General features: G+C 42.9%; 2 protein-coding genes across 4 annotated transcripts in view; one reads left to right on the plus strand and one right to left on the minus strand.

Annotated features, from left to right (window-relative positions):
* LOC310702297 (uncharacterized protein) overlaps positions 1 to 20,491 on the plus strand; it is a 636,573-nt gene that overhangs the window by 251,432 nt on the left and 364,650 nt on the right. The window lies entirely within an intron of this gene.
* The window catches only part of LOC310702286 (uncharacterized protein), a 176,427-nt gene that overhangs the window by 129,786 nt on the left and 26,150 nt on the right, over positions 1 to 20,491 (minus strand). For 2 of the 3 annotated variants that reach the window (XM_083493685.1, XM_083493689.1), the window contains one exon: positions 15,854 to 19,229. The exons of the other annotated variant lie outside the window; for it this stretch is intronic. In XM_083493685.1, the coding sequence (XP_083349811.1) occupies positions 17,470 to 19,229 (1,760 nt within the window). In that variant the 3' untranslated portion in view covers positions 15,854 to 17,469. Of the gene's footprint in view, positions 1 to 15,853; positions 19,230 to 20,491 lie in introns of those variants that run through there. 3 annotated transcript variants of the gene reach the window in all.

The raw sequence follows: 20,491 nt of genomic DNA on the forward strand, positions 1-20,491 counted from the left end.
GGATTTGGCAGAGTGGAAAGAGACCCCAGGATTTGGAATAGGAAATAAGGAAAGGAATAGAGGAAACTAGATAGGTAGAGCTCGCTAAAACCCATTAGGAAGTTGCCAAGCAACAAGAGATAGAAAAAACCCTAAATAGCCCCCTGTACAAGTTAACCAAATCCCAATCAACCCTTCTCTTTCTCCCTTCTCTATCCCAGACACACACCCCAAAAAAGAAAAAACAACAAAAAGCAACAACAGCAACGCATGCATATATAAAGGGGTACCCAGTCAACCAAACGTTGTGAGCCCTGCCAGTCTGATTAACTGGTGGTGTGTTTGAAGAGGCAAAGAGGCTCATAAACCCATGTGGGACCTCCTACTAATTTCACTTAATGAAGCCAAAGGAAGCAGCCCAACTCCTTGCAATAACCAACTAAAGGATGAGAATATATATGTTTACATGTTGTCTGTTATGTGTGTTGTCTGTTACATATTGTCTGTTATGTGTGTTATCTGTTCCTTCTGTCTCTGACAGACAGCCTTTCTTGAGTGTGCATAGTTTAAGCCACGAGCTAGCTTCGAAATTTTAACTCTAAGGAAGCCATGCTGGACCTTATCAATCCTAAATAAGAAAAAAATGAGAATGAGGTGGGCAAATGTTTACCCCACCTTGCTTTGCCGCAACCTTTGAGATTGTAAGTCTACAGTCTATTTTGGAATGTGAAGTTAACCTAATGTTTCTGCTGCTAAAGCGTAGTTGAGCACAACTGCTCTCTCAAGCTAAAATGCAGTGTCTGTATTTCGTTAAGCACATGCCTATGAAAATAGGTGTTCTTTCTAAGAAAATTGTTAATAAAAGGTAGAAGCTTCGATAGACAACAATTGCCTATCTATAGAGTCCAGTCCTAATATCAGTCTCTAAGATCAGCCAGGGTTTCCTGGCTTCTTATTGGAAAATGCCTCCCCCACTTGTTTCAGTCTCTTTCAGGTCCCCCCTTCTGTGCCGAGTGAATTTACTCCCGAGTAAGCTTCCTTCAACAAGGGAGGGGGGCACATTCTTTGCATTCTTTAGTCTAAGGAAGTAAACTCTCACTCAAACTAGCTTCAAGATCTGCTAAAAGGACTCTGTATAAAGTTGGGTACTTTTATTTTCCTCTTCCTTAGTACATGATAGGAGCATTGATTGTGGTCTCTTCCCCAGTTGTGCCTGTGTACATAAGTATGTGTGCGTCTCTCTGGTAGTACAAATCTTGCTATGAACCCTGTATTTTAGGGTTGGACTAGATGACCCCAGGGTCCCTTTCAACTTTCCCAATTTGCGGCTGTGTGGAGGGCCATGTGTCTACAAGCATGTGATGAGTTGAAATTCAGCCCAGATTTGTTCTTTGTTTTTTTTAAGGGTGAGAGGTGAAAGCCGTGATTTTTTGAAGCAGAACTGGTGAGGTCAGGCATTTGAGTGATTACAGTGTTTATCATTTTGTCTATTATTAACAAAAATCAGACTTAAAAGTCTACTCAAAGTTTAAGCACATACAAATTCATAATCAAGCAGAATCAGCCTTGACCAATCCTGTAAATAAAGGGCAGAAAATTTTTTTGTCTGCAAATGGTAAGGCTGAAATGACTTGAGAATGTTAAAAATCCTATGAATTCAGACTCTCTGGCCAATTTTCCCCATATATAAGGGCGTGGCATTGTTCCGCGAATGACCAGACTGATGTTAGCCCTTTCCTATACATAAAGGAAGCACTCAGCTTTGCTTGGGCTGCAATTGCTAGCTTTGGTGAATACTTTAATCTAACCCTATTTTTTAAATCTACTCCTTACCCTTCCCTTCCTTTATTCTAAATTAGCCAAAAGGCGCAACATTTCAATGGTGTAAGAGGTTTGCTGAGACATGAACTCTGCACATGCACGGAGGCCAGATCAGTTTAAAAAAGGGGGGGGGAAGGGGGGAACTGTAAAACCTATCCAAATTTCCTTATGTAAAACTTGGAACCATTGAGGGAAATCACCCTTAATGTGTCTTTCGCTCCAGGGGCTACGTAAGACAAAAGGGTTCGCCTCCCCAATGGAATTTAAATTTTATAAGTTTTTTTTGGTGTGTGTATATGCCTATACAATTTAGGAACAGCATTTCCTGACAGACCTCTCACATGAAATAATTTTCCCTTTTAACAGAGTGTCCTTTCTTTTCTCCCACAGCACAAATGATAATGAGGGGATGCAAACAGTGATTTAAAGTAATTGCATTTGTATTTCTTTTCTTCTTTCTTCCCTTAAAGCCAAACAGTTACTTTCTTTCTGTTCAGCAAAACAAGTCTGAATCCCTGCTATATTAGTGACTTCCCTCTATCTCTTTGTGGCTTTGACATTTTTTTAGGTTACAAATATTCTGTTTTCGTTTATTAAAATCAGTTTATTAAAATCAGTTCTTCCATTATATATATGAAATTAATCGAAGCACAACCAAACATTGTTTGTGGAATGGTATTTGTTTACCTTTTGCCTGAGCATTTCTTATTAATTCTGTCATTTTGGCTAGTGCAAGGTACTTGCACAACTTTAAATTGCCATTCATTTTTTTTTCCCTTGGTATTAACTCATTTCCCAGTATTCCGCTATTAACATTACAGGATGTTGTCACATCATTTGGGATGTTAGAATGCCAAAACAGATTACTTCAGGTTACTCCAGGTTTCTTATTAATTGTATGTCTTAGCATTTATTTATTTTTGGTTCCTCATAGCTCATTTTGTGTGTGTGTGTTTTACTTTGGGGACATGTTCATCACATGTTGAAAGTCAGTTTCATGAAGTTCTTTTATCAGATAGCACATGGTGGATTTTAAGTTTTCCCCCCATTGTTTTCCAATTTTTTTCAGTCCAGTAGTAATCTGTGTGGTTTTGATAATATCTTTGTATTATTTAATAATAATTCTTTTCTAAATCTGATGTCTTTGTGTCAAGTCTGTTTTCATCTGACTGGTAATCTAATTTTTTGCTCTCTTTTTTATTTTTTAACCTTTGTATTTTTTACAGTTCTCTTTCTATACAGTAATTTTTATTTTATAATATGAAAAACAACAACAAAACTAAGTGAAGGAAAGCAAACAAACTTAGCAGATAATAACAGTAATTATGTAGAAATGTGATAATAATATTGAAATGAATAAAATGCTTAATGCGCTAAGATTTTTAATTATCTGCAGCTTCCCACGGAAAACTCAAGGACATCCTTTTTGCCTTTTGCCCCTTCCTTGTCTAACTGTGTTTTTAAGTCCCCAAAACCCTGCCCCCTTACAGGATATCAGTTATACAGATGTGCAATGATGAAAAGCAGCAACAACCCCTCAACTCAGTTCTTCGCCATCACAAGACCTGCAACAACAGACACCAGACTTTTCAAAATGCCCACAGCTATCTCTTTCAAAGGATATAGACTGACGGGGGAGTGGGGCTGACAAAGGGGGGAGGAGTTGAATTGCAAGGACATTTTTTTTCACTTGAACCTCAAGCCTCTGTGCTCCAGGATTCAAAGATACATGCGTAAAAGATCACAATTGTGTCAAGACATGCAACTGATATTTAATTAGTTTGTTTTGTGTATTATGTGTTATTATGTAGGAATGCTGAAGTGTGTCTGATAATGTGTTATCTCCACAAAGGGAAAAATTTCTGTGTGTAATTGTTTCTGTATAATGTAACATACATAACTGTCAGGGCTGCCGCCCAGTCCCAGCTCACATAGGACCAAGTCAGCCAGTGCTTAGTTTCAAAGAGTCTTTATTGGATTACAGGTTCCATTTCCAAACTGCAACGTGCAGCCCTACTTCTTCTAGGTCAGAACGACGAAGACCCGTCTGAGTCTCCGCCTCTAGCGCACCAGCTTAATACCCTAGCCTTGCTCCACCTCCTGCGCCTTTCCTTCCGTCTCTGGGTCCTTCTGCCCCCCTGGGTCTCTCCCTTCCTACTCTCTTCAGACGCGGACCCCCCTGACCCTTCCGCCTCCTTGCGGCGGGCTTTAGGACCCGGCTCACTCTCTGGGCTGCTGACTGCGCCAGCTTCCGCTACATTTGAACTTGGCGCGCGCGCCCAATTCTCCACTTTCCTCTTGATCGTTTCATCGCTCCCCGAGGTGGGCGTGACTACTCCTGACTCATGCCCTCCCTCCTTCTGAAAGTCTCCGGAGCCCGATATCTGGTCCCCTTTCTCCCCGCTGCTCCCGGCTGGGAACGTGGGTCCCGATCTCCAACTGCTGCTTTCTGATCCCTCTCTGGACCCTTCTTCCTGGGGTGTCCCCCTGCTCTCCCCCCTTGCTCTGGCTGCTGGCGCTCCCTTCTGGGAATCCTCGGACTCGCTAGACAGGCTCGGTGATCTCGGGTCGTCATCCCCGCTCATCCTTCCTTCGTATTCCTCCCCCTCGCTCTCTGTCTCCTCCCCTCTCTGCGTCTCTGCTCCTGAACCCCTGACAATAACTATGAACAGCAGAAGGATATGGCTTACACCCCAGGTTTCTCATGGAGGGTTCCCATATATTACAATGCTTTCCAATAGAGCAGACTATATTTATATTAAGTCAACTGATGATCATATTTCCTTGTCCCACCTGGCACTCTGCAGAGTCCAACCTTCCCTACCTATTTATTTATGTATTTAATGTTTTTCTATACATGAAGTTCCCAGATTTTTACTATTTCTTTCTTTCTGTTCCAGAAAACTATTTCAAATCTTTTCTATGACTTCTGTGCATCTCTTGCAGATTCAGTACTGTCTTCAAGTAGCAATTGTTCTGTATTTATTTACTTATTAATCTTGGTTTTCCCGTATAGCTGTGAAATTAATCTAACCACAACCAAGTATTATTATCGGAACCATATTTTATCAGGTAGATTTGAAGCAACGCTCCTTATTATTATTTGAGATGTTTTGATTAGGATGCCAGATGAAAATGGGTGTAGATCATGTCCCAAATTTTATTTATTTATTTGAGGACACGACTACCATATGTTATATTATTATTGATAACAAGAAACGTGTATATGCCTTGATGTAGCAAGAATGGACCCTTATAGAGTTAAATTGACTCATTTGGACAAATGCCCCCTTAAAGAATGGTTTTGGTTTTAACATATTGGTTTGGAAAAGTTGAGAACCATGGGGCAAGATAAATTCAAATTGGACTCTGCTGGAATTGGGCACGTGTATCCAGGCTGCAACTAGCTTTTGGTCCTTTAAGAGCAAGTGAACAACTTTCCATGAGTGCAAGACCAGAGCCTGCAAAAATAAAACCACCATAGAAAGGCCAAGGCGCAGACATATCTCTCATGATATGCCCAAGCCTGTGCCAGCTATGGTGAGTGCCAGGCGACATGGTTAAATTAAAGCCCTGAGGGGATTCAACAGGATGTGTTACTGTACCACTATGCCGGTGCGAGACCACAGAAGAGCTAGCTTGGCACCTGAGAACACAAAAACGGTGGGGCTAAAAAGCAAACTGCATTTTTTCAGTCAGTAGTGGACCTTCCTGCTAAATGTAAAGCATACACCACTATTGAAAATGTTTCTCCCAAGAGCTAGGATGCCATGAGTAATTTAGCAACAAAATACAACAGGTGTTCTTTTATATAATACCCTATATGCAGCTACCTGCACTGCTATACTTGCAAATGACCATAAGAGGCATGGCTTGCAAGTCCCTTTCAGGTTTGCATAAACCCACACATCTGGTATTATTTAGCGCATATCTATATAACACGCGCGTACATTGTATTCGTCCGTGTTGCTCCCTCTTTCCCTGCCCTGCTCAACCCACCACCTTTTCCATTAGAGCCTATTCCCACTCACAGGGAACCCCTACATTAACCGAGATTTAGGGTGCGGAGAAAGGATTTGCAAGTTCTTACAGAACTTTAATGCAAATCTATCTCCGAATGGGGGACTGATACGGAAGGGGGGGCATGTCTTCTTCACCTTCTTCTTCGCTACAATATATCCATTTATTTCCAATTGTCAATGTCAAACCTCCGGGCAATGCCAGGTGACCGACTATGCATACATGGACCATTGTCTTCTCAGGATGTGCTTATCTGCGCATATCTCCAGCTCTCTGCATATTCCCCCCTCCCTCCTCCATCCAGCTCTCTGCATATTCCCCTCCTCCATATGTTAATCTGTGTAACCCAACCTCTTCTTAATGTATTCATGATGTAACTGGGATGTATTTTGCACTGTATTCTGGGATATGGAGGGAAATTTCAAAGGTTCATGTCACCCCTTTCTCGCTGTTCAATCTCACCTTGAACCTGTTGCGCAATAAACTTGGATCTTCTGTAGTTTGCTCCTGCGTCCGGCTGAGCTCATTTTCTTCCGCAGGGACCCACGGACTTAGTCCGATGAGCTGGGTGGCAGAGTAACCCCGCACCCAGGAGGAGCCCAGGGAGGCGGCAGGGCCAGGAGAAGGGGTTTCCCGCCCTTTTCCGAAATAGGAGGGAACGCCATTTTGTTTTTCCCAGAGACGCCATGGCTCCCCTGTGGGCCTCGGGGGTCCCACGCTCTCAGGGTCTCTCCTCCCAGATGAAGGAGGGCGGCACCTTTGGTCCTCAGCCACCTTCCTGCCATGATGGCTTGGCCTCCGCAGGGCAGCCTCTCTCCTTGCCATGTTGCCCCATGGAGGAGGCCTCTCTGTTGGGAGACGCCAGGCAAGTGGCCTTGGGGGATCCGCCGGGGTCTGCGAAGGGGGCCAGGAGGGAAAGGCCCAAGGAGGAGAAGAATAACAGTAGTAGTAGTAGTAGTAATAATAATAAGGGCTTTATCCCCTCAGAGGTGGAGGGTTCCCTCAGGGGAGTTTGACCCCCGGAGCAGCATCCTTGGTCACCCGAAGAGTCAGCGCTAGGAGAAGGGCTCCACCTGCAGGCCACGGGGAAAAGGGTCTCTGGAGGCAGTGGGGGGACTCTAGGGAACTGGCTGAACTGGGGTCCTCCCAGTCCAGCCCAGACAAGAAAGAGAGGGAGCTCTCAGAAGAGGAAGCCATTGCGGAGAAGACCCGGACTTGGCTGTTCTCTGCTGAGGGTCTCCTGCCTTTCTTCCAAGGCTTCCAGGGGGTGCCATGGCCAGAGGAGGAGAGAGGCCCCCCCCGAAGGGCCCTGGGGAGCAAGCAGAGCCTGCCTCAGTTTCCTTCCCCAAGGCCTTGGGGGAACCTTGGGGTGCAGAAGGAGGAACCCCAAATGGAGCTCAGACTCCTGGCAAGTGGGGAAAGGAACATGAAATGGCGCTTTCCAGATGAGTCTTGATACAACACGATAACCTTTATGGTCATTGTCCCATACAGAACAACGAAATTGAAAAAATGAACATCAGACATTCAAAAACCAACAAGCCTGCTATGCCAGCTATCCCAACCTTGTTAGCCCCCTAAAAACTCTGATACCCCATAATTAAAGACAATATACTCCCATAGAGACTACCTTACACTGCATTTAAAACCAAAATCACATTTGGATAGAAACTGTTTCTCTTTTTTATATATATAAAATTTTTATTAGGGTTTTACATTACAAAATAGACAAAGAAAAAATACAAAATAAGAATAGTTAAAAACAATCTATCTTTTCATAACATTTTCTTCATTAACTTGTTTCCCGAACCTCCTCATACCTCCCTTTCTTGTATTCCAGTTCAGTTTATTAATTTAGCAGTTTCTTTCCCTCTTTATTCTACCCAGATCTTTAATCTTAAATTATTATATCATTAAATTTTTAAATTTTTACTTATAAAAAAACATTTTTTCATGTTCTTTTATACCATTACAGCTAGAAACCACATAATTTCAATCCAACATCATTATAACATTCATTAATTTTACAATATTTCTGTAAATAATCTTTAAATTTCTTCCAGTCTTCTTCCACCGACTCTTCTCCCTGATCTCGGATTCTGCCAGTCATTTCCGCCAATTCCATGTAATCCATCACCTTCATCTGCCATTCTTCCAGAGTGGGTAGGTCTTGTGTCTTCCAATACTTTGCAATAAGTATTCTCGCTGCTGTTGAAGCATACATAAAGAAAGTTCTATCCTTCTTTAACACCAGTTGGCCGACTATGCCCAGGAGAAAGGCCTCTGGTTTCTTCAAGAAGGTATATTTAAATACCCTTTTCAATTCATTATATATAGTCTCCCAGAAAGCCTTAATCCTTGGGCACGTCCACCAAAGGTGAAAGAATGTACCTTCAGTTTCTTTACATTTCCAACATTTATTATCGGGCAAATGGTAGATTTTTGCTAGCTTGACTGGGGTCATGTACCACCTGTATATCATTTTCATAATATTCTCTCTTAGGGCATTGCATGCCGTAAACTTCATACCTGTGGTCCATAACTGTTCCCAGTCAGCAAACATAATATTGTGTCCAACATCTTGTGCCCATTTAATCATAGCAGATTTCACCGTTTCATCCTGAGTATTCCATTTCAACAGCAAGTTATACATCCTTGACAAAATCTTAGTTTTGGGTTCCAACAGTTCTGTTTCTAATTTTGACTTTTCCACCTGGAAGCCAATTTTCTTATCCAAATTATATGCCTCCATTATCTGATAATAATGAAGCCAGTCTCATACTTTGTTCTTTAGTTTCTCAAAACTCTGCAATTTCAATCTATCTCCATCTTCTTCCAAAATTTCCCAATATTTCGGCCATTTAACCTCCATATTGAGTTTTTTCTGAGCTTTCACTTCCATCGGTGACAGACACCTTGGGGTTTTATTTTCCAGTAGATCCTTGTATCTTATCCAAACATTAAACAATGCTTTCCTAACAATATGGTTTTTAAATGCTTTATGCGCCTTATCAGACCACAGATATGCATGCCATCCAAATACATTCTTAAAACCTTCTAAATCCAAAATGTCTGTGTTTTCAAGAAGTAGCCATTCTTTCAACCAGCAAAAAGCTGCTGATTCATAGTAAAGTTTAAAGTCTGGCAGGGCAAATCCACCTCTTTCCTTTGCATCTGTTAATATTTTAAGTTTTATTCTAGGCTTCTTGCCCTGCCAGACAAATCTTGAAATGTCTCTCTGCCACTTCTTGAAACAGTCCACCTTGTCCACAATTTGCAATGCCTGAAACAAAAACAACATTCCAGGCAATACATTCATTTTTATAGCAGCAATACGTCCCAGCAATGAAAGCTTCAAATTTGACCATATTTCTAAATCTTTTTTCACTTCAACCCAGCATTTTTCATAGTTGTCTTTAAATAAATTCCCATTTTTTGCTGTCATGTTGATCCCCAAGTATTTGACTTTCTTAACCACTGTTAAACCTGTCACATTCTGAAACCTCTCTCTCTCAATTGATGTAGATTTTTCTCTAAAACCTTGGTTTTTGACTTATTCAGTTTAAACCCTGCAACCTGACCAAATTCTTGAATCAGTTCTAAAACCCTTTTGGTACTAGATTCTGGCTCCTGTAACGTCAATACTAAGTCATCTGCAAATGCTCTCAGTTTATACTGTTTGGCTCCGACCTGTATACCTTTAACCAACTGGTCCCTTCTAATCATATTCAACAAAACCTCCAGGACCGATATAAAAAGCAGTGGGGAAATTGGGCAACCTTGTCGTGTCCCTTTTTCTATTTTAAATTCTTCCGTCACCACATTATTTACAATTAATTTGGCCTTTTGTTCTGAATATATTGCACTTATACCGTTTTCAAAGCCTTGGCCTACCCCCATACCCTGTAAGTTCTTTTTCATAAAAATCCAAGAAATATTGTCAAAAGCTTTCTCCGCATCCACAAATATTAAAACTGCCTTAGTGTTTATATTCTCTTGAAGTTTTTCTAAAATATTAATTATGTTTCTCACATTGTCAGATAAGTGTCTTCCTGGGAGAAAGCCTGCTTGGTCTTTATGTATCTCTTCCACTAACACTCTTTTTAGTCTTTTAGCCAAAATTTAGCAGTGATATGGGACGATAGTTCTTAAGCTGCGTAAGCTGCGTCTTTTCAGTCTCTGTTTTCGGTACAAGTGTGATATATGCTTCTTTCCACGACTCTGGTGCCCTTTTCCCATCCATTATTTCGTTACAGGCTTCTTTTAACGGTTGCACTAACCATTCTTTTAAAGATCTGTAGTATCTAGAAGTCAATCCATCCAGTCCTGGAGATTTACCCAATTGCATATTCTGAATGGCACCTTCTATCTCCTGTTCAGTTATTTTATAGTTCAACATTAATTTGTTTTCTTGAGAGATTTTTTGTAATCCATTTTTTTCCAAAAATCGATCTACATCATTTTCTTTCTGTGGCCCTTGTGTATATAGTTGTTTGAAATACCTCTGGAAGCAATTTCTGATCTCCGCTGGGTTCTGTTCCTTCCTTCCACTTCTAAATTTGTAACTGTATTTAATTTAATTTCTGTATTTAAAAATTAAATACAATTAGATAGAAACTGTTTCTCAGGCGGCTAGTCCTAGTCTTTATATCCCTGTACCTTCTTCCAGAAGGCAGAAGCTGAAAGAGATCACTTCCGGGGTGCGCACTATCCTGCACTATCTCTGCAGCTTTCTTATCTAGCAACTTATCTAGCAACAATGCCTGCAGGGCCATGAGTAGTATGCATGAAAACATCAATGCTAAATTGAGCAGATATCTGGAGGCAGCACGGATTATTGTGGGGGACTTCACTCACACAGATGTGAGGGCAGTACTCCCAAAATCCCATGAGCACATTGAGTGTGCAATAAGGGGAGAAAGTACTCTTGACAAGGTGTATACGAACATTGGACGGGAATATGAGGCGCACCTCGGTGGTTCAGATCATGTGTCCCTGCTTCTGACACCAGTGTACACACCCCTCAGGAAACAAGGCCAGCTACAAACATGGATGGTTACCGTGTGGCCTGAGGGAGCCTCTCAGCAGTTGCAGGACTGTTTCCAGGAGACCGATTGGAATATGTTCGACCATCAAGATCTAGAAACTTCTACCTCAACGGTCTTAGATTCAGCACAGGAAATGCACCAGGGAAAGGTATGTTAAGTTGTATCTGAATAGGAAGCCCTGGATGACGGGAGAGGCTAGGAGATTCTTGAAGGCCAGAAACTGCTTCTAGAACTGGGTACCGGGTACCGTATGGTATAGAACAGTGTTTCCCAACCTTTTTTGGGCAAAGGCACACTTGTTTCATGAAAAAAATCTCGAGGCACACCACCATTAGAAAATGTTTAAAAAATTAACTCTGTGCCTATATTGACTATATATAAAGTAATTCTCTTTAATAGGAATCAAATAAACACAAAGAAAGTATTTTACATTGTCTGGTTTTGTTTTTAACAGAAATGATTGTGCGTGTTTTTGGTACTCAGATACCTGTTGGAGCACCCCTCCTGCTATGTGCCAGGCTGGCAGCTAAGATTTATGGAGGGGTCCCTCCTCCTGGTCCCACTCCTGTGCAGTGTGTGTGTGCGTGTGTGTGTGTGAGAGAGAGAGAGAGAGAGAAAGAGAGAGATTTTTATTTCTCTGCATTTTATTTTATATATTTTGTTATTAAGAAGATAATAAAAACTGAGGTATAAAAATGTCAGAATAAATGAATAAATACAAATCTTGAAGCTTGTCATTCTAAAACTTAAAATGGTCACTTTTTCCAATAGAACAATTCTTTCCACTCTTACTATTTACTATTTACTGATCTAATGAAAATTCTCTCTGCTAATGAACAACCAAATGTCTCAAGAAGTACAATACAATGTATTCACCTCTCTTTTAGACCTCACAGTATATGAAGGGTTAGTAATCTATACCGTGTCCAGTTTAGAGTACCCTGTCCCTTCTTCACCTTAGATCCAACATGTATACAATCCGTACAACTGCATACATGAATAGTTCAGGTGTACACTTGTAGTTATTAAAATATAACATTCAACTCACACCAACTGCATATCTTTATGCGCAACAGTGGAACTGTACAAAAATGATCAACGGCACACTTTCAGACAAACGTGTACGCACGTATACACAGCTTGGAACGTTCAGCTTAATGTGTGAACAAGGTTCCAATGCGGAGAAATCACGTGGTGCACACTCCGCGCAGTCCCAAAACTGCTAAGCAGCAGGCTGCCCTCTCTTGAGAGCCCTTGCTGTGGGATAATAATAATTGCTGAAGCCAGACAAGAGGCTCCACCAGCGGTATCTGAGAGCGGGAGGCATCGGCAAATCCTCCAGCGGCCATTACCCGCCCTTACAGCCGTCGGTGCGGAATTAAAATGGCTCCGCCACCTCCCTCCAATAAGCACGCGGCGGAGGACGTTGCGAAGCCAGATCCTTCAACACCGGGAGCGAGGCCAATCAGCCCACGCTCTTAGGGACAAAGCGAGTGATTGGCTCGTTCCTTCAGAGGCAAAGGGAGCGCAGCGTCTCATGGCGGGGACCCTCCGAACCAACGTACCTTTTGGGAGGCCCGCGCATGCGAATGACCACGCCCCCCCTCGCGTGCATGGAGACACCTGAGCAGCCACGTGATCCCAGGAGGCGAAATGTTGGCGGCGCGAACGCCTTTCTTGGGCATGCGCGTCGCTAAAGGAGGGCTTGGGCTTCGCGCGCGCGAAGGGAGCCTCAGTGGCAGGCGCAGCGGAGGGAGGTTTGAATTCAAATTCTATATGAACCGTGTTGCCTGCGGTTAAGACAGTGTTTCCCAACCTTTTTTGGACTCGCCCGCCTCCCTCTAGGCAACATCTCACGGCACACTGGTGTGCCGCGGAACACCGGTTGGGAAACACTGGTATAGAAAGAGCGAACTTGATGAGGGGTATCAGGAAAGCAAAAGTGGAGTACAGAGGAAAAATCGAGGACCATCTATGAAATGATACTAGACAAATGTGGCAGGGAGTTCAACATCTGACTGGTTATAAATTGAGAAATACATCAGTGGTAGAGAGTACTGCTTCCTTGGTGGGAGAGTTGAAGACCTTCTTTGCCCGATTTGAGGTGACACCAACAGTGGCTCCAACAAGGATGTCAGAGCTATTGGCCTCACTACCTGCAGGAAATGCTGTCAGGGTGGAAGAGGGAGAAGCGAGGCAAATATGAAAGGAGGTAAACACGAGGAAGGCTATGGGCCCGGATGGGGGGGCTGGCAGGGTGCTAAGAGATTGTTCGGACCAACTGGCAGGCATATTTATGAAGATTTTTAACCAGTCTCTGGCCCAAGCCGCCGTTCCACCCTGTCTGAAATCCACTACCATTATACCCCTGCCAAAAAAAACAAAGATAGTCTGAATGACTTTCACCCTGTGGCATTGACACCCATTATAATGAAATGTTTCGAAAAACTGGCAAGGAACCGTATCGTATATTGTATGCCAGTAGAACTTGACCCTTACCAGTTTGCGTACAAGGCAAAGAGATCCACGGAGGATGCTGTGGCAATGGATTTACATGCTATCCTGACTCATTTGGAGAAGAAAGGGAACTATACGAGATTGTTATTTGTAAATTTTAGTTCTGCATTTAATACTATTCTTCCACAGGAAGAAAACATTGTTTGTGCAGGTGGATATTAAACTTTCTGTTAAACCGTTCCCAATGGGTCAGGACGGGTTCCCACGTTTCTGCAGATCTCATTAATATGGGGGTGCCACAGGGGTGCATATTGAGCCTACTTTTATATATGCTCTATACAGCTGACTGCCCCCAAATACCCCAGTAATAAGATCATTAAGTTTGCATATGATACAACGGTGGTTGGTTTAATCACGGCTGGAAGGGGGAGGCGGCCTATAGGAAGGATGTTGAGCAGTTGGGGGAGGGGTGCAGGAAAAACAACTTCCTCCTTAGCTGAAAGAAAACAAGAGAGATTGACTTCCGGGGTGGCGCCATCGGCAATGGCGGACTCCCTCTGAACTGGAGGGACAAGCTCCGCGCGAAACGGGTCCTTTCTGCTATGGCGAAGCGGGGACCCTTTAAAAAATCACAGGCGGATGAAGCCTGTGACAATGGGACTCGGCGGGCACCTTTAGCGCCCCCCCAACCCGCAAAGGAACCCACTAACAGTCTCTGAAGCGATGAGGGGGAAGTGGCGCGGTGCTGTGAGTCAATTGCTCTTTCCGTGGAGCAAAGCCGCATAGCCGTTGCTGGAGAGCGCTGCCTTCTTCTTGGGACAATTTGGCTTCTAAAAATAATCACCCGTGAGTACTTGAACTTTGAACAATTGGACTTTAAATAAGGAATTGGGAACAGAAAGGAATCGGTCTTTAAAATTTACTTCAATTTGGTACTGAAACGGGAAGGTCTAAACAGGAAGTCAGCCTTCCGTTTCTTTGTAGACTGAACAAAGCAAAGACAAAGTAAACTAGAGCTTTGAAAATCACCATTCAAGGATTGGATTTCATCATCTAAAATAGTTGAAACCCCCCCCCCTTCGGCAGCAGGAGGAGAAGGGGGAGCTTTTCTTTGGACTGTTTAAACCTGCAGAAGTAAGTTTAAAGTAAAGTAACTTTCCACCGTCCTGACCCTGGAGCGGGGTGTCAGGACTGACGTTTGAAGCTCATTGACCAGAGACAGAAGTCTTTTGACAGATAGCTAAAGGAAGAGAAACATTGTGATTCCACTGTTTCCTTTCGCATTTTAAAGGATCAAATATTGACAAAGTATCTCAAAAAAAAAAAAAAGAAACTTTGTGGTTGGATTTGCAATAGAAGTTTTCCCCCTAGAGGGAGACTGTGAAATTGTAACTATTTCCAGGGAGCTTCCAGCCTCTACAGATTATTACCGTGTGAATTGACTGGTGACCTTGAAGGACAATGCATTCAGAAGTGCTGTTGTGTGCTTTTTACAAAACAAATGCCCTTCTGGAAGAATTACATGAGAGAACAAATTTGACTGACTTGGTTGGAAATCTTAAGCAGGCAGTGGGAAATTTTGGACAGGCAGTGGGAAAAGGTATGGAGCCTACCCAGGAATGAAACCAGGAGTGTGCCTTGACAGAACAGACAAAAGAAGAGGATGCTGCTGAATCTTGGGAGCCAGAGATGGAGGAAGTTGCGGCCCTGCAGGAACATGAGCCTTTGGACTTGACAATTGATCTTCTAAAAAATCAGACTCGGAAAGATAAAGTTTGGACTGGTTTGGAAATGGGGGGTTGGATTGACCCCCCTGAGCAGGGATGTATGGACTTTCTGAGTCTGGCAATGGGCCGTGAGAGGTTTGGAGATATGGGGGCTCTCAATTTTGGAGGGATTTTGAAATATGCTTTTAAATACTACATGGAGCTCAGCCTGGACTGTGGAAAAGGGACTGATTTGTTGAAAAGGGACAAAAGCATTATTAAGCTGGAGTTCACACAAGTGAAAGGAGAATATGCAGAAAAATCGTGGAAGGGACATGGAAGAGACTTAAGGGCCTCGGATATAAGGTTACCAGGTTAATGTGCTAGTTCAGTGGGATAAAATGGACTGACAAAACCCAGGACCAGGAGGAAGGGACGCTGGATGAAGATTGGATTGTTTTATTTCTTTTATTTTGTTATTAGGATTGTTTTATATAATTGATGAATGTTAGAAGGATGTTTGAAATGAAATTGCTTGGCTTTAGTAATAAATGTTTAAAGGATTAGGAAAGAATACAATGGTTATGAGAAGTTAGTAAAAATAAGATTTAAGTTTTGAATTTTAAGGTTTTTTATAAGATAATGATGAAAATAGATCAAGGTAATGCAATGAAAGATTAGGATAAATAAAGTGGGAAAGGATTTGCTGAATTAACAAATTGAATTGGAATACAAAAAAGGGAGGGGTGAGGAAGTCCGGGAAACAAGCAAATGAAAGTAACATTTTGAAAATTTTAATAAATATCTATGGAAAAAAAGAAAAGAAAACAAGAGAGATTATTGTGGACTTTAGGAAATGTAAATTGAATATTCAGCCACTCATTATTGAGGGGAAGTGTGTGTAATGTCACACTTGAAATCGCCTCCACGGTCCAGGGACTGATCTGCCCTGGCTTCGTCCTCGGAGGTCCCTTCAGAAGGAGAAGGGGTCCCAGGTCTCCATGGGGGAAAGCGTTCCTGAGGCCTACGTTCGAGGCCAATGCTTTCGCCTCTCAGGCTCCAGCCCACCTTCTCTCTGGTGTTTTTGTCAGCTGTAGAGATGGGATCACATGCAGACATTCCCAAGTTTAATAAGGATCCCTTGAAAAAGCTGAGAAACCTTCTTCTTTTGCCAATGAACTTTGCCTCTGCGTGATTTATTGGGAACCAGATGCATCCACTCCAAAGAAGCTTCTGCAGCGCCTTGGCATTGAAGACCCAGAAAAAGAGACGGAGGGGAATGTGTGGGTCAGAAGGTGGGAGTCGTTGGAAAGGAGTCGCTGGGAGAGGCAGAAGGATGTGTTGAGCAGGCGAGGGAAGAGCAGGAAGAGAAAGAGCCCCAGGGAAAGAGGAGGTTGAGCTGAGCTGGTGTGGGAATGAGAGGCAGAGAATGCAAAGCAACTCCGGAAACGGTGAACAAGGCAAGCTATGATCTCGTTTGAGGAAAGGGAATTAAGATGCCTGCTTCCCCATCCCCAGTGGATTAAAATGTCCAAAGATTAGGGAAAGAAGAAAGAAGAGGAAGCAGGATTGGATGAACATTATAAGAGACCAGAATTTTCCATTGTGACTTGGCTGAGATTTGTTGGAACAGTTTTTCAAAGGCTTTATAGAAACTGGACCTAGAAACTGGAGAAATACTAATTTGGATTGTTAGACGATCCTTATAAGAGTCATATTGCACTGTCTGAGTTGGTTAAGATTTGGTTAAGAGGGAAATGAAGGGAAAGTGTCATCTTGGTGAAGAGGAGAAGAAGAAGAGTTTGGATTTAATATCCTGCTTTATCACTACCCAAAGGAGTCTCAAAGCGGCTAACATTCTCCTTTCCCTTCCTCCCCCACAACAAACACTCTGTGAGGTGAGTGGGGCTGAGAGACTTCAGAGAAGTGTGACTAGCCCAAGGTCACCCAGCAACTGCAGAGACGAGCACCCGGTTCCCCAGATTACGAGTCCACTGCTCTTAACCACTACACCACACTGGCTCTCAAGGCAGCCCTGTTTAGGGAAGCTTTTAATATTTAATATTTGATGGATTACTGTATTTTACTATTTTGTTGGAAGCTGCCCAGAGTGACTGGGGAAACCCAGCCAGATGGGAAGGGTATCAATAAATCATCATCATCATCTACTTTTTTGTATTTTTTATATTTTACATTAAGATTCCTTTATTTTTAATTTAGGAGGACACACATAAGGAGACGACAGTTGGAAGTGCGAGGGACCTGCAAGGAACGCAGGGAAGGAAGGATCTCTCAGGGTGGGATATGGGGAGAAGAGGGGGTAACGCAGGGGAGAAGTGGGGGAGCCTGCCTTTCTATGGGTTGACGAATGATATGATATATATGATACAAATGTCATAAACAGTATTTTTAGTTTATATCCCCCCCTTTTCTCTTTTCTATACAATTGTATTTCGTAAGCGTTGTCTAATATTTTTTGTTTTATTTCTCTTTTTTGGTTTCTCCTCTGCATGAATTCTTCGATGGGAAGTGAGACTGGAGTTATTAGTGAAGCTCTTCCCACATTCCAAGCAGTGATAGGGTTTCTCCCCTGTATGAATTCTGTGATGGGAAGTGAGACTGGAGCTATAAGTGAACCTCTTTCCACATTCGAAGCAGTGATAGGGTTTCTCACCTGTATGAATTCTTTGATGCAAAGTGAGACTGTTCTTCCAACTGAAGCTCTTTCCGCATTCGAAGCACTGATAGTGTTTTTCCCCTGTATGGATTCTTTGATGCAAAGTGAGCTTCATCCGCTCCCGGAAGTTCTTCCCGCATTCAAAGCACTGAAAGGGTTTCTCTCCTGTATGAATTCTTTGATGGACAGTGAGATGGGAGCTCTGACTGAAGCTCTTTCCACATTCCAAGCACTGATAGGGTTTCTCCCCTGTATGACTTCTTTGATGCAAAGTGAGATGGCAGCTCCTTCTGAAGCTCTTTCCACATTCCAAGCACTGATAGGGTTTCTCCCCTTTATGAGTTTTTTGATGGGAAGTGAGTTTCACCATCTGACTGAAGCTCTTTCCACATTCCAAGCAGTGATAAGGTTTCTGCCGTCTATGAATTCTTTGATGGGAAGTGAGATTGTTCCTGAGACTAAAGCTCTTCCCACATTCCAAGCACTGATAGGGTTTCTCCCCTGTATGGATTCTTCTATGCAAAGCAAGATAACCTTTCTGACGAAAGCTCTTTCCACATTCCAAGCATTGATAGGGTTTCTCCCCTGTATGAATTCTTTGGTGGAAAGTGAGTTCACCACTCACACGAAAGCTCTTCCCACATTCGAAGCACTGATAGGGTTTCTCCCCTGTATGGATTCTATGATGGCAAGTGAGATGGGAACTATTAGTGAAGCTCTTTCCACATTCCAAGCACTGATAGGGTTTCTCCCCTGTATGAATTCTGTGATGGGAAGTGAGACTATCCTTCCGATTGAAGCTCTTTCCACATTCCAAGCACTGATAGGGTTTCTCCCCTGTATGAATTCTGTGATGGAAAGTGAGAGCATTACTGTGCTTGAAGCTCTTTCCACATTCCAAGCACTGATAGGGTTTCTCCCCTGTATGGATTCTATGATGGCAAGTGAGATGGGAACTATTAGTGAAGCTCTTTCCACATTCCAAGCACTGATAGGGTTTCTCCCCTGTATGAATTCTGTGATGGAAAGTGAGACTATCCTTCCGATTGAAGCTCTTCCCGCATTCGAAGCACTGATAGGGTTTTTCTCCGGTATGAGTTCTTTGATGCAAAGTGAGAGCATTACTGTGCTTGAAGCTCTTTCCACATTCCAAGCACTGATAGGGTTTTTCTCCTGTATGAATTCTTTGATGGGAAGTGAGACTGTGCCTCTGACTGAAGCTCTTCCCACACTGCAAGCACTGATAGGGTTTCTCCCCGGTATGAATTCTTTGATGCAAAGTGAGATTCCGGCGGTTACCGAAGCTCTTTCCATATTCTCTGCACTGATACAATTTCTCCCTACTCTTTGTTCTTACGTGTGAAGTGAGGCTATCCCTCTGAACGAAGCTCTTTCTTTGACGGGAGGTGGAATGGGAGCTCTGACGGATGTTCTCTCCACACTCTGAATACTTATATGACTTCTCCGCTATATGGATTCTGTTGTGCTCCCCCTTGTTCTTCCCTTCTAATTCCTCACCATCTGCAATGAAGAGAGCAGCAAATTAGAGCCTCAGGAAGAAATGGAGCTTCAGATCATTGAACCAAGTTAATTAATGCTTGTGATAGAGGAAGAACTAAAAATAGTTAGATGTGGGGCCTCTCTATAGTTTTCACTGCCTTTGTTGGCCAGTATTTACTGACATATTGCTTGGCTTTTATCTGGAATGGATTTTGTTCTGGCTCAATCCTGGAATCCACTCCATCTCCAAGGTCAGTCATCTCTTTGGTCAATCAAATGCAGACAGAAGCAAAAACAACACACCTGACAGAATTTACATCAACTTCCCTTAAAAACTCTGAAGCCGGCATTTAAGAAGGCCTGGGTGGTTCAGAGAAGCCTGGTCACTGTTTTAAAAGGCATGACTAGACGCAGAACATTCACAGAGGAAACAGTTGATATCCCTCCATTCTGGGTTCACGGTGGGGGGTATTAGAATCCCAGATGCTGTTGGTCTCCAGACAAAGAGTTGAAGTTCATCACATGCAGGTATGTATGGAACGTCCACGTCTCGTCTGTGAAACTAACAGCAGCAGCTTCACCTGAACACTCCCCATCAGCTGTTGCCTCAATCTGGTTGGTCTAAATTTAAATTTATACGTAAAGCACTTTCTTCACTTTGAACCCCCCTCCCATGTCCATGAGGAGACTGTATTGTTTCGTTAGCAACAGAAGAGGAAAAGTGACTATAACTCAGTTCAAACAAATTCATGAACCCAGATATATATAGATATATAGCTATTCCTCCAGATTTATTCTGCTATTTCTGATATGCAAATGGCACACGAAGACTTAGTCTACATATCAGTATCATTTATTAGTCCTATGATCCTTGTTTTTAAAAGCAAATAAGAAGTTATTCCAAAAAGGAAAAGACAACACACAGAGGCCCCATCTGCATTCAAACTGCAAAGCAGGATCAGTGAGTTGTCTGACATTGGCAGGGCATTCAGATCACAGAACTGGTTTTAGACCTTTTGAGCTGTGGTGGCCGGGGAGCTGTGATCTATTCCTAGCTCAAATTGCCTGCAGATGACAAAGGAGCATGCAGGCAGCCTGCCTCCCCCCACCGCCAAGCTGAGCAAGCCCCAATTCCTCTCTGGCTCCATCCCTCCACGTCCCCACGTCCGGACACGGGTTAGAGCTCAACGTCGAGCCTACCAAGTGGCGATAGCGACGGCGAAGAAGACTTTCTTCACCCCCTCTATTGCATCTGCGGAAAACAGCAGCAGGAGACTCTTTCA

Source organism: Podarcis liolepis (genome assembly GCF_965112155.1).
Source record: "Podarcis liolepis genome assembly, chromosome: 2".
Taxonomy (NCBI): domain Eukaryota; kingdom Metazoa; phylum Chordata; class Lepidosauria; order Squamata; family Lacertidae; genus Podarcis; species Podarcis liolepis.